Source organism: Pleurodeles waltl, chromosome 8 (assembly GCF_031143425.1).
Source record: "Pleurodeles waltl isolate 20211129_DDA chromosome 8, aPleWal1.hap1.20221129, whole genome shotgun sequence".
NCBI lineage: Eukaryota > Metazoa > Chordata > Amphibia > Caudata > Salamandridae > Pleurodeles > Pleurodeles waltl.
In genome coordinates this window covers 183,057,460-183,069,957 of record NC_090447.1, presented here as the reverse complement: position 1 = coordinate 183,069,957, position 12,498 = coordinate 183,057,460, and the positions used below count along the sequence as shown (strand labels likewise).

The window sequence follows — 12,498 nt, the reverse complement described above, 5'->3', positions numbered from 1 at the left end:
AATTGGCTTCAATCTCATTTTATTTCCCTTCCCTAATTTTTCTCAAATTATTTTGAGTGACCTTTTTACTGGAAAGTGACTGTTTCTTTACTGATCTATGTCAAAAGTAAAGTGAAGAGATACAAGTATTGAACATGGTCCTAGAACAACTGAGACTCTTTATTTAAACAAATGTAAAATATTGAGTGATTATTGTCAAGCCTGTAAGCTCTCTTATGATGGCCTCGTCAATTGTTTAGATATTGAAGGGCATTAACAAATACTTCAGAAATTCTGACTCCTTGCTCCAAAGTTTGTTCATGCTCCTTTCAGTGGGCAAATTCAGGTGTATCAGAGAATCAATATATGTGTCTAGTCAAAACAATTCTGATTTAGCAGTGTTGCTAAGTCATTAGTTTTATCTTCTGTCAAGGATGCTTCCCTGGGAGACCACAGAATTTATTCAGATGAGATGTTAGTGAGTGCCAGGTGATCACCTAATCAGGCTCTTAGCTACTAATTTCATCTCACCTAATGGATCAGAAGAAAGGCAGGCATATCTTGCAAGCAGGATGGCTCAGTGAGGTATACGCTAAATGATGACACCTTTCGTAGCCTACATGTCACAAGTTTAAATCCTGTCAAGGCCAATTTAGCTTTCCATCCCTCTCAGGCTGATAGAGTCACAATAAATGGGGTCAGAGTGACACTTGCATTTACATCACTTGGAGACAGTAAAATGTGATATGAAGCGCTGTGTAAAAACAAACTGGTAATATTGAAGAAAGCTACTACAACCATGTATTATCAGAAGAGGAAACATTGTCTCTATTCATGTTTAATGGGGGGTCTCAAACAGAATTTTACTTCTGACTAATTCTCAGTGTAGGATCAGTGTAACCATTACATTCTGCACCTTGACAGAAGGAGGGGTGTGCCAGATCTTTTTAAAAAAAATTTGTTTACATAATTAAGAAATTGAAATTAGCATCCTTTTTGTTATGCCTCTGTTCCCCAGTAATGTTTCCTAGGGATGAATTGAGTTTAGCAGACAGCTGTTTTGAGTGCAGTCCTTTATCCCAACCCCTGTATGCTTGTAGTTCTCAACTAGGTAAGGAACACTCATAGGACAATGATCTTCATTATGTCTGACTTGGCATGTGGCTGTTCACTCAAAATAAACCAAAGTTCCAGTTTGGTTAGCAGTAGGCTAAGATAGATAGGGCCTCGTTACAAGTTGAGCAGTGCAGCAAAACTGAATTTTCGGCAGCAGAATTACTGATTCTGGCTTGAAATTCCTCCCCTGCATGGTCTAGTTTCAAGCTAAACTGACCAGAATGGGTCATAATTGCCCCCAACTAACTGCATATCTGGTTAGTTGGGGCAAATTCTGCTGTCTTATCCTGATTCTGGGCTGTTTAACACTCCACTTCTCACCTACTGTGACCAGATGGCAAATGACAGCGGGGGCATGATAGGCTGGAGGCAGTTGTCGGGTAGGCCCCAGAAGGTTACCCAGTTTTCATGGACGGTGGGGTGCATTTAGTCTGTGGCAAAGCTGTCAGTCCATTGACAGTAAGGTAGGTCTGCCTTCAGGTCCGGGTAACAGCACCTGTGTTGGGAGACATGTCTGATCTCCACATCACAGCTCCAGAAGCGGCTTTTCTGTAGAGGAACCCATTTAGTCTAATGTGTGACATGCATGCATATACCCCTAGTGGGGCAACGGGGAATGACTGCTTTGCTGCAGCCTACTTCCATAAATACAAGCACTTGGCACCCCAGGGAAGATCCATGTAGACTTTGTACAGCCTTGAAAAAGCCCAAGCTAAATAGCATGAAGGGGCAAAACACATGCAGCTCACAACACTATAATGGACTCATAAGAAATATGGTTTCGAATCTAGACATGTTGTATTTCTCCTCTTTTGAAGTTCTTGATTTTGACCTCACTCTGAACATTTCATTTATAGCAGAGCAAAGGTTTTCTGCAAATTGTTCAAGGGAAGTCCGTACCAAGTATATTTTCTTTTACTGAACAGCAATTGTTTCGAGGCATGAATACCAAGTGGGACTATAACATCGTATGAATTTATCTGAAGGGGCTCTTTTTGACTCTTTAGTTTCCGCGGGTTACAGTGGGGGATTGGCATCTTTAATTGTTCACTTCCCACAGTTGAGATGGTTAGATGTTCTGATTTGCTGTATATTGTGTTTCACTAAGGCCATGTTACGTGCAAGATGAGTCTCTCCTTCTTCTGCAAAAAAAGTATTGCACTCAAGGCCTTGACTTTGTCGTAGGACTCTTACCTCCGGGGTAAGACTGCTTAGTTTAGGATGGCAACTCCACTGAGCATGGGTGACAGAGTCGGTCCAACACCATCCGGGAGCTGTCGGTATGAGTTCTTTGGCTAGCTAGCAGCACCTCACCCAAACCTAGAAAGTAAAGGTGATTTGTGACAACCTAAAACATGACACTCTGGCTCCTCACGGAAGTTGTGGTGAACATAACATACCCCTTTCATTCAGTTGCACAAAGTCTCACACGTGCCAAAGCAGGCAAGGGCATGCAAGATAATTTTAAATATATTTATTGAAGCGAATGCATCTGATTATACAAAGCATGAGCTGCAATTATTAGGCAGATAAACCACATTACAGTGATTATTGTGGCCATCAGAATGAAGCATATGAACAATCCTACCACCGTGGTTTAATAATAAAAATTAGGAATTCCTACCTACACCCTAATGTCTATACCCTGAGAACATAGTGGTGTTAGCCCTTCTGCCTAGCCCAGTCTATGGGAAGAGCCCCGACCCCATACCTGAAAAAAGAGCAAGGTTCTCCCTGTTTTCTGCTGGCAATCCTCCCGGTTGGCAGGAAAGATAGGGACAAGATTAGCAAAGCTGTCAATGAAATGGTGTACGTCCTCAGACAGCCATGACCGGCATGCCCTCTACTCTCTTTAGGTCTACGTGGTGTTTATATAACAAAACATGTTGTGTTCTACGGACAGGTCTGACGTGATAATATGTCTAGAACTGAGGGTTGTCCCTGTAACTCCTGGAGCGGCAGTACTAGTAATAATATTGTGTATGGTACATGACAGCCGTGAAAAGGGCAAAGAGTGAAATGCATGCAAGGGACCAATGAAAATATTCAACACGAACAACTATGTTTTCTCAGAATAGGCAGCTGATTAAAATATAAAAACAACAAGCTAAAGGCAAGGTGTGCTAAAAAATAATAAAAATGAATAAAACTTGTATGCATGTGAAAGGGTGCAAGCTATGGTAAAGCTAAAATAAGGGTGCCCAATCTAGGTCTAAAGGGAACCCACAACAACTTAGGTCTGAAGCAATACACGTGTCTTCTTCAGCTATTGACGATTTCCTAATCACAAAGCACTTAATTTCACAGAGGATATTGATCTGTTCCTAGGATTTCTTTGAACCCTTGTCTTAAAACGAATCACAAGTCAATACCAGTGACAGAGCTCACGCTGTGCTGCAAGGATGTGCCAGTAGACAATCTGCAGGGGATCTCTAGGCATGTAATGAACGTCTTTCAGAATAAGGCTGCAAAGATATGAATTATTTTGAATTCATCCACGGTATTACAATTCCATTGTACGCTAAGGGGATTGAAATACAGCGGACAGTATATCAGTCACGTTTGTGACGGAGTAACCTGTCCGCTAAACACTAAATCAGGCCCTAAGTCTTTAACCGGTACGCTGCTTTGAAGCAATGCCTTCTATGGTTTGATGTTCGAGGTGTAGATGTATATGGTAGAATTTGCCTATGACATTTAACTACAACCTGCAGCATTGTCCTCCTATAGCTCCTCTTCTGTCACTTTAGTGGGGGGAGGCTTGTCAGCATGTGCCCATCCTGCCTTTAGACTTGGAGCATGTGGAGCACGTGATTGGGATTGCCTTTTAAGGAAACACAAAGGAGGACCTGAAGAGGTCAACAGAATGGCTTGTGGCCGGTGCTGTGGTTTGTTTCTTGGGTCTGTACCTCCTCCTCCCAAACACCTCAAAAATGTAAAAGAATATACCTTGGTGAAGAAGGGAATGAAGTCTCCTATTCTTTTTGTTGGGAATTGCTGTTTAAATATTTGAAACTGAACAATTACGATGGATGGGATGATTTACCACCGTATTTCAGACGCCAGTTATTTCATGTATAACAGAAATACAATTCTTAATCTTCCCAGCTGTTCAATCTACTTTGTTTTATTCTTGTAACTGACTGTCCTATTATACTTTCCTCTTCTCTGTATCATTTATTTGTGTGAGAAAAGGGGCTAGAAGTCCAGCTGCAGCTAGGAAAGAAACCGAAGGTAATTTATATTTTTACATTTGTGCATGGGTAGTGCATGATCTCGCTACGAGATTGATGAGTAGAGCATGCCCTTGTTATGCGATTGTAGAATTATCCTGATAGTATTTCTTCCTCTTTGTCATAAGGTCTCCAAATTTCATCTTCCACATACTCCATATGCACTTGGTGGCCAGTAATTCACTCTGATGTGAGAAATTGGACACCGTTTTCCAGTTTTGTACATTTGCATGATTGACACTTTATTTTCCTATTTGCTTTTGAAAGGCTGTGCTGAGCTGAGAGTGTCCAGCAATATCAAATCTAGTCTTTGTGAAATTGATAAGGGAGGTACTTCAGTTATCCATGTTTGCTTACCAGCGAAGAGCTTAAGTTAATACATTAAGGGCCAGATCTATCAATTTTCCCACTAGCGATTACCTAATTGCGATTTTATGTGAATCGCAATTAGGTAATCGCTATTTGAATGTATGAAACTCCAGGAGTTTCATTTAGCGATTCCCAACAGCTCGCAAATCGACCTACAGCATTAATATGCATGAGGTAGGTCCTAATTTGCAACCCATTGTGAATGGCTACAATCACAGGGATGGTGGCCTGCAAGTCTCAGCTTTTTTTTTTTTTTTAAATGCAGCCCGTTTTCCTTAAGGGAAAACGGGATGCGTTTAAAAATGAAAAATGAAAAGTTTTCTTTTCATTTTTTCAGAGTAGGCAGTGGTCCGTGGGATCACTGCCTGCTCTTAAAAAATGTTTTCGCATGCATACACAAAGGGGAAGAGGGCCCTTGGGGGCCCCTTCCCGTTTGTGAATGAGTTACCACCTACTTGAAGTAGGTGGTAAAATGCGAATGTTTTGCAACCGCATTTTGTCCCAAAACATTCCTACATACCTCTGCGATTCAGAATGAGGAAGGGACGCCCTTGACACTCCCCTTCCTAATGCCGAATCGGTATGTAGTTGCAATTCCAATTTGCGATTAGGTAACAAGTTACCGATTTGCAATTTGGGATTCATACATACCAAAATGCAGTTTTGCGATCGCAAAGGGCCCACCGGGTCATTTGCGATCGCAAAAATGCATGATACATCTTGCCCTAGATGCGTTGTATCCTTCAAGCCTGGTACTCAACTTCTGTCCATCTGGCTTCAATTACTAGTCGAACTGAGGATGAACAGGGAAAGTCAGATCCATTTTTCATTACTTGCAAGTAAACCTCTGTGTCTTCAGGATGCAAAATGTTTAAGCACTGTCATAACTAAAGATAGAAACAAGTACAGTCGCACACAAAACCTCATTACCTTAACTTAGTGGGCATAATTTGGCATTAAAAGAGAGTACACTGGGCTACCTAACGGTGGAAATTGGTGCAACCTGGTAGATCTATTATTTGGCATATGTGATTGTAATTAGCATGAAACCTAGCTAGGATAGTGATAACGGTGAACGAAGGTAGCTAAACTGTTAACGATATGCAATAGTAAATGAAGGTTAACAATACTCAGTGAATATATTGCTAATTATCACAGTGCACGCTTCCATTGCGTCGTGACTTCTTTACTTTTTACTCAAGTAAAAGGGTAATAGTTAAAATTTGCTACATTTTTCTTAAAAATAACTGCTCATGTAATTAATGCCTGCTATAAGTAGTAAGCTTTAAAACATTCCTAACCTCAAATTGTGTCTGTCCAGAAAACAAAATATGGGAAATATACCATAATGTTGGATGGATTGATGGGTGGATGTGTGGGTGGCTACATGGAGGCGTGGCCACTTGAATTACGGACTGGCACTGCAAATGTTGTATAACTATCGGTTACCAGATAATTTCTGGAAAAACGTGCAGATTTTCGAACAAATGTTTTTTAATGACAGATGGATCAAGGTTAATGAGAAGCCTGCTTACGGAATGCAGTGCTGTTCCTGAAATGTTGCAAAAAATAACACCTCTTTTCAATTTAAAATACCGTCTGGTGAGACACTGTCATAGTAAGTACGTAATGTACAATGCAGATGTGCAGGCCTGCTCCATTTGCTCCCATGGTTTGAACATAGAGGTCGCCCCTTTTTAAGCACCAGAAGGAAGATCTGAAAACATACCGATGATGGGCAGAATAAAAGAGGTGCACCAGCGTTATAAAAAGTATGTACCAAGCAGATTGGTGATGTTTTCTGCATATCTTTCGCACAAACGATTTTGCTAATTTTTTGACGATAGAGGTTGAGAGGACAGTAACTGTTGGTACGTAACAGGTTAAACTTGTGGATATTAATGTTTTTTTTTTTTTAAACCGTCCACAATTCTTATTATTATTTATATGCACGCCATTTCTCACCTGAGCATTGTGACACGTTGGTTGTTCTTTCTCTTAATGGGCTAGATGTAATTTTTTGTTGCTTTGTAAACTGAATTCCTTTTTATTGTTGAGTGTGAATTTAAGATTCTGTGAAATACCTTATTGCATACCTGTTGCAAGTGCCTTAGTATTTAAAAATAAATGAGGCTCTCCAAGCACGGATCCAGTGTAGAACTTCTTTATTAATCATCAAAAATAGGAGCCCATAACCAGCATGACAAGAGAATCGGTGAGACCGAGTACATTGTCATAACCGATGTCGCACTTACATATATATTAGAGTTATACTTTTCAAAATACAACATGTAACACGCGTGCAAGCTTTAACTACCAAATTCCAAACTGAATGTCACGAGTCTATAATAAAAGAAAACTTACGCTATTTAAAAATATACAAAGCTTGCTGCTAAAGAGAACATAGTGATGTAAACATGTGTCACAGCGAGACTCCGTGCCAAGCACAGTGCACCGCAGCAGGAGCTCACGCTGTGACAGCTGAACATAAACAGAAAGTAGCATCTATACAGCAACACCCCCTTTTAATACAAAAAATAAATTTACATAACTACTTAGAAACTAGTGCACCATACCATTGAAGTCGAGCCGAACATCGAAATCGAAAGTGTTGGCGCTGAAACATCACTCCACCTCGGCTTTAACAATCAACAACAATGGACCCAAGACCCTCAACATTGAAAGCTGCTTTCACAGCTGAAATCTTAGTCTTTTGCAAACACGTGGCCGGATCTGAGATTATGGAACCTGTGCTCCAACAGATGGAGGGCTAATTAGACTTGGGACAAAAGCACCTGATCATACACCCAGACACAGAGCACATCCTGGCCAAACCTCCCTATAAAGGTGCACAAACAACCAGAAGACAACTAACATTTGAGGAGGCCTTGGACATACTTATAACACCAGAGCACAGGAAGAAGGCTGGCAAGGCTACTAACCCTATGCACCCCAGCCCAACACCACCACCCATCACCTTTACCTCCTGCACCAGCACCATCTTCCCCAGAGAGTTCTATTCATTTTTTTTTAGGGGGACAGAGATGACCGAGACCAGTACTCCATTCTACAACAATATGACCTGTGGGACACTTATGATATAGACCCACCTGCACAGTCCCCGACCTCTAGCCGCCAAAACCTTCTCCCCACCAGATGGCACTGCTACCTACCACAACATCATAGGTTGGGAAGCTGCATATCATAAGGTTCAGCTCCACACAGAGCCTCGAGAGGATGATTTTTTTAAATCTAAAACCCTCTCCTGTTGTCAACAGTCAGCACAATATCTGCTGATGCTTAAAGATATGCTTAGACACACACCTGACATCCTTAAAGACCCAGTTAAGGCCTGTTCATTACTCCAAGTGTCAATAAGAAATATAACCCCCCCCCCCAACCGACCCTACTTACATTAAAGGTCAACTCCCTCCTGAATCTCTGGTGGTCACCACAGCAAGAAAAGGGGTGAACTTGCAACATCTGGTGAGGCATCCCCAGCATATAAAGAAGCAAGAAGATAGATGCATTGGGGAAGAGGCTTGCCTAGTTTGCCAGCCACTGGAGAATTCCCAACTCTTTTGCGTTCTCTTCCGATATGACAGAGCTCACTGGGATGAGATGGAGGGGCCCCTCCAACATCTCCCAGATGAATATAAAAAAGGGCAAATGAGATCACTTCTGAGGGCAAACTAATTGCAAACAACTCCATTCTCTCCGCCCTTGATGCAGCCGACACAGCAGCAAGAAGCATTAACTCCAGAATACTCCTTAGATTTCATGCCTGGCTTAGGGGCTCAGCCTTGAAACCCAAAATTCAACAAATCATACTTGCACTTCCTTTTGAAAGAGAACACCTCTTTAGCCCTCAAGTGGCCACTCTACTTAAGAAAATAAAAAAAGATACTGAGACAGCCAAAGCTATGGGAGCATTGCAAACACCATTGCAAAGTGTCTCCTTTCACCGCTCACCCTATTGCGGAGGAACAAAATCCACCACCACAGACGCCTCCTCATCCTACCAACATACACAGGTACAGACCCCCTCCCCCGGGGGATACTACAAAGGCTGCTACAGGGGCAACAATTTTAAGGGCAGAGGCAAGGCAGGTTTCACAAAACCTTGACTTACTATCCACCCCCTCTAACCACACAACACCTGGATGTGTAGAAGGGTTTTTCCCTGCCTGTCGAAATATAACCTCTGACCAGTTGGAGTTGGATATTTTCCAACATGGTTATTGCCTGGATCTCATTTGCACACCTCCAAACATTCCACCGCACAGCTAGAAACTCTCACTTCTGCACCTACAGTTACTCAAGGAAGAGGTTCAAGCACTTCCTTGAAAATCTGCCATAGAATGAGTACATTTACACAAGCACGACACAGGGGTCTATTCTCTCTAAGCCCCTTTTTCCCAAAAAGGACAGGGTCTCTAAGGCCAATCTTGGACCCCTAAGCAGATACATTCTCTCAGAGCACTTTCACATGGTGACTCTACAAGATGTCAACCCATTGTTACAACAAGGAGACTTCATGGCAGCACTGGTTCTCAAAGACGCCTCCTTTCACATTCCCATTCACCCGGTACATTACCGATTTCTCAGGTTCCTCATAAACTGACAGCACTTTCAATTCATAGTGCTTCAAGTCGGGGTTGCGACCACCCAAGTGGTCTTTACCAAATGTCTTACAGTGGTAGCAGCCCATCTACACAGACAAAACATTCTCATCTTTCCCTGTTTGGTCGATTAGCTCTTCATAAGCTCAACCCACCAAGGATGTTTCCATTACATGCTAGCCACTATAGACCTACTCCATCAGCTCGGTTTCCCCATCAATGCAGTCAAATCTTACGTCCAGCCTCTCCAAATATAACCGTACTTGGAGGCCATCTTCAGCTTACGGTTAGGGATACCTTATCCCAAATCTGCTCTAATTCAGTCTTTTCAGGCACTTATTCCCTAGTTCCAGCCTCACCAGCAGCTAACTGTACGGACAGTCATGCACCTTCTAGGGATGATGGCCTCAAGCATAGCAATCATGTCCGATGTGCAACTCAATATGCGCCTGTTGCGGAGTGCCTAGTACGACAATAGTCTCAAGCTGAGGGTCAATGAGAAGATCTAGTGTTGATCGGGCACCAAGCTTGCCACTCTGCATTGGTGGAATTCCAACAATCTTCTAAAAGGGTGGCTTTTCCTGGACCCATTTCCTCAGAGAACCGTAACAACAGACGTCTCCCTGACAGGATGGGGAGCGCACTCTCAGGATCTAACTGTCCGCGGCCACTGGTCACCCAGCCATAGACATCTCAGTATCAATCACCTGGAGCTGCTAGTTGTTCATCCAACACCCAAAGCCTTTCTGCCACATCTGATTGGCAAGGTAGTCCTGATAAAAACTGACAACATGACTATTATGTACTGCCTTCAGAAGCAAAGAGCACCAGATCCCTGCAACTCTGTCACCTAGCCCAAACAGTTTGGAAATGGGCTCTTCAATACAATATTCATCTGTTAAAATAATATCTCCCTCAAGTGGACTACAAGTTTGCCGATCTCCTTGGCCGGAGGCATCAGCAAGTCTGTGCGTGGGAACTCAACTCACAGGTTCTCCACACATACTTCCAGTGCTGGGGTCAACGACAGACCTGTTTGCCACAGTTGAAAACGCAAAGTGCCAAAATTTCGCCTCTAGGTTCCCACACCCTCAGTCCAAGTGCAAAGCACTATAGATGAGCTGGTCAGGGATATTTGCTTATGCTTTTCCACCTCCCCTGCCGCTTCTGTTGGTGGTTCTCATAATTCATCAGCCACCCCTCAGGCTTATCTTGTTGGCTCCCATTTAGGCACGACAAGCATGCTTCACTACTCTTATAGTACTCTCAGTTCCTCACAAAATATTGTTGAACAAGCAGGACCTTCTCACACAGAATCATGGAGAAATAAGACACCCAGATCCCATGGCTCTCGGCCTTGCCATCTGGCTCCTGAAGTCCTAGAGTTTGGTCATTTACATCTCCCTCAGCCATGTATGGACATCCTTAAAGAAGGACGCAGACCCACTATTCGTACCAGTTATGCTGCTATACTGAAAAGATTTTACACTATTGCATTTCCAGAAACATTGACCCTATAACCACAAAGCCTCAGGATATTGTATTTATTTCATTTATATACATCAGGACTAGCCTTTACGTCTACAAGGCTGCACCTAGTGACAGTAGCCACATATCTCCAAAACATGCAACATGCTTTTAGTTTTAGAATTCCAGCATTCAAAGCCTTTCTAGAAGGACTAAAAGTAGTCATTCCACAGCGTGTGCCAGCCGTTCCCACATGGAACCTTAATATTGTATTAACAGGACTGATAGGCTCTCCTTTTGAGCCCTTAATCTCCTGCCCCCTCCGGTTCTTATCCTGCAAGGTGTCTTTTCTCATTGTTATTACTTCACTAAGACATGTCAGAGAGCTTCAGTCATTAACCTTGGACCCTTCTTCCAATTACATAGAAATAGGGTGGTACTACAGGCCAGTCCTAAGTTTCTCCCAAAGATTCTCTCTCAATGACACCTTAATCAATGTATTGAGTTACCAGCTTTTTCCCCACCAACCTGATTTGGTTGTGGAAAGTGCTCTACTTGCCTTAGATGTTAAACAAGCCTTTCTGTACTATGTTGACAGAACAAAGACATTTAAGAAGACACAACAACTTTTTGTCACGTTCTCAAAACCAGACAAAGGCAGAGCCATATCTAAAGCTAGTGTTGAATCTTGAATTGTTAAATGTATACAAATGTGCTATTCTGAAGCAACGAGAACTCTATCTGTCCCTCCTAGAGCTCATTCCACTCATAAGCATGCATTTGCAATGTAATAGGTCTCACATTTGCTTGAGTTAGAGATATTGGTATTGTGAATGCATAACTGGACTTTCCTTGTCCCAAATGAACAAGCCTGAAAATAAGCATATCAGACAGCAAACTTAGATGTCAGAGAGGTTTTACCGCTCTGTAAACAAGGCTGAGGGGAGCAATACACATGAAGCTTCAAATGTGGCACTCTATGGTTGCATAAGCTCTAGGGCACTGCAAGTTTTTATTGAATGATTCAAGTTCTGTGACGTTTGCTCAGATATGGGACCCAAGTCTCAGATACTCCTGGGAGCATCAATGAATGGCTGTTAGCCCAGAATACTTAATGATGGCTGAAACACAGCGTGAGAGTAAGATGAACACCAACTGTTCAACAGCCCAGCACCAAACCTCTGATCGTGTTCGCACGGCATGAAACTTTAAAGCACCATGAAGCGCGAGGAGCGCAACACGTGGGGAGACACAAAAGAAGAAATAGTGTGCCCACACCAAAGTTTTTGGCCGATCGTGCAATTATCTATGTAACAAGGGCAGTCTGCAAGGCGGTAACAAACCAGCCTCAAGGCAGGACAAACGTAAAGCATTTACCAACATGAGCAAGGGATTTTTTTTAAATGGCAGACCCAGGAACCAATTAAGATGATGAGCATGGTTAAAAGCCCACAATAATTACAACAGGTCAGAAGCGCTTGCGCGCTCAACCTGAAAAAGGAGCATCAGTGACCTTTCTAGGCAATATACTTAAAGCTGACATATGTAAAGCAGCTATATGGTCTGCACCACATACATTTACAAAGCATTACTTGTGTAAATGTGGCTCTTCAACTAGTCAATACAGGCCAAGAAGTTCTGTGTACACTATTTCAAACACCTGTAACACCCACAGGTTAGCCACCACTTACAGAGGACTGCTTTACAGTCTA

At 42.5% G+C, this 12,498-nt stretch overlaps 1 protein-coding gene across 8 annotated transcripts in view; it reads left to right on the top strand.

The window, feature by feature from the left end:
• The window catches only part of SYNJ1 (synaptojanin 1), a 767,318-nt gene that overhangs the window by 597,986 nt on the left and 156,834 nt on the right, over positions 1–12,498 (top strand). For 7 of the 8 annotated variants that reach the window (XM_069204034.1, XM_069204040.1, XM_069204035.1 and 4 more), the window contains one exon: positions 4,291–4,329. The exons of the other annotated variant lie outside the window; for it this stretch is intronic. In XM_069204034.1, the coding sequence (XP_069060135.1) occupies positions 4,291–4,329 (39 nt within the window). The remainder of the gene's footprint in view (positions 1–4,290; positions 4,330–12,498) is intronic. 8 annotated transcript variants of the gene reach the window in all.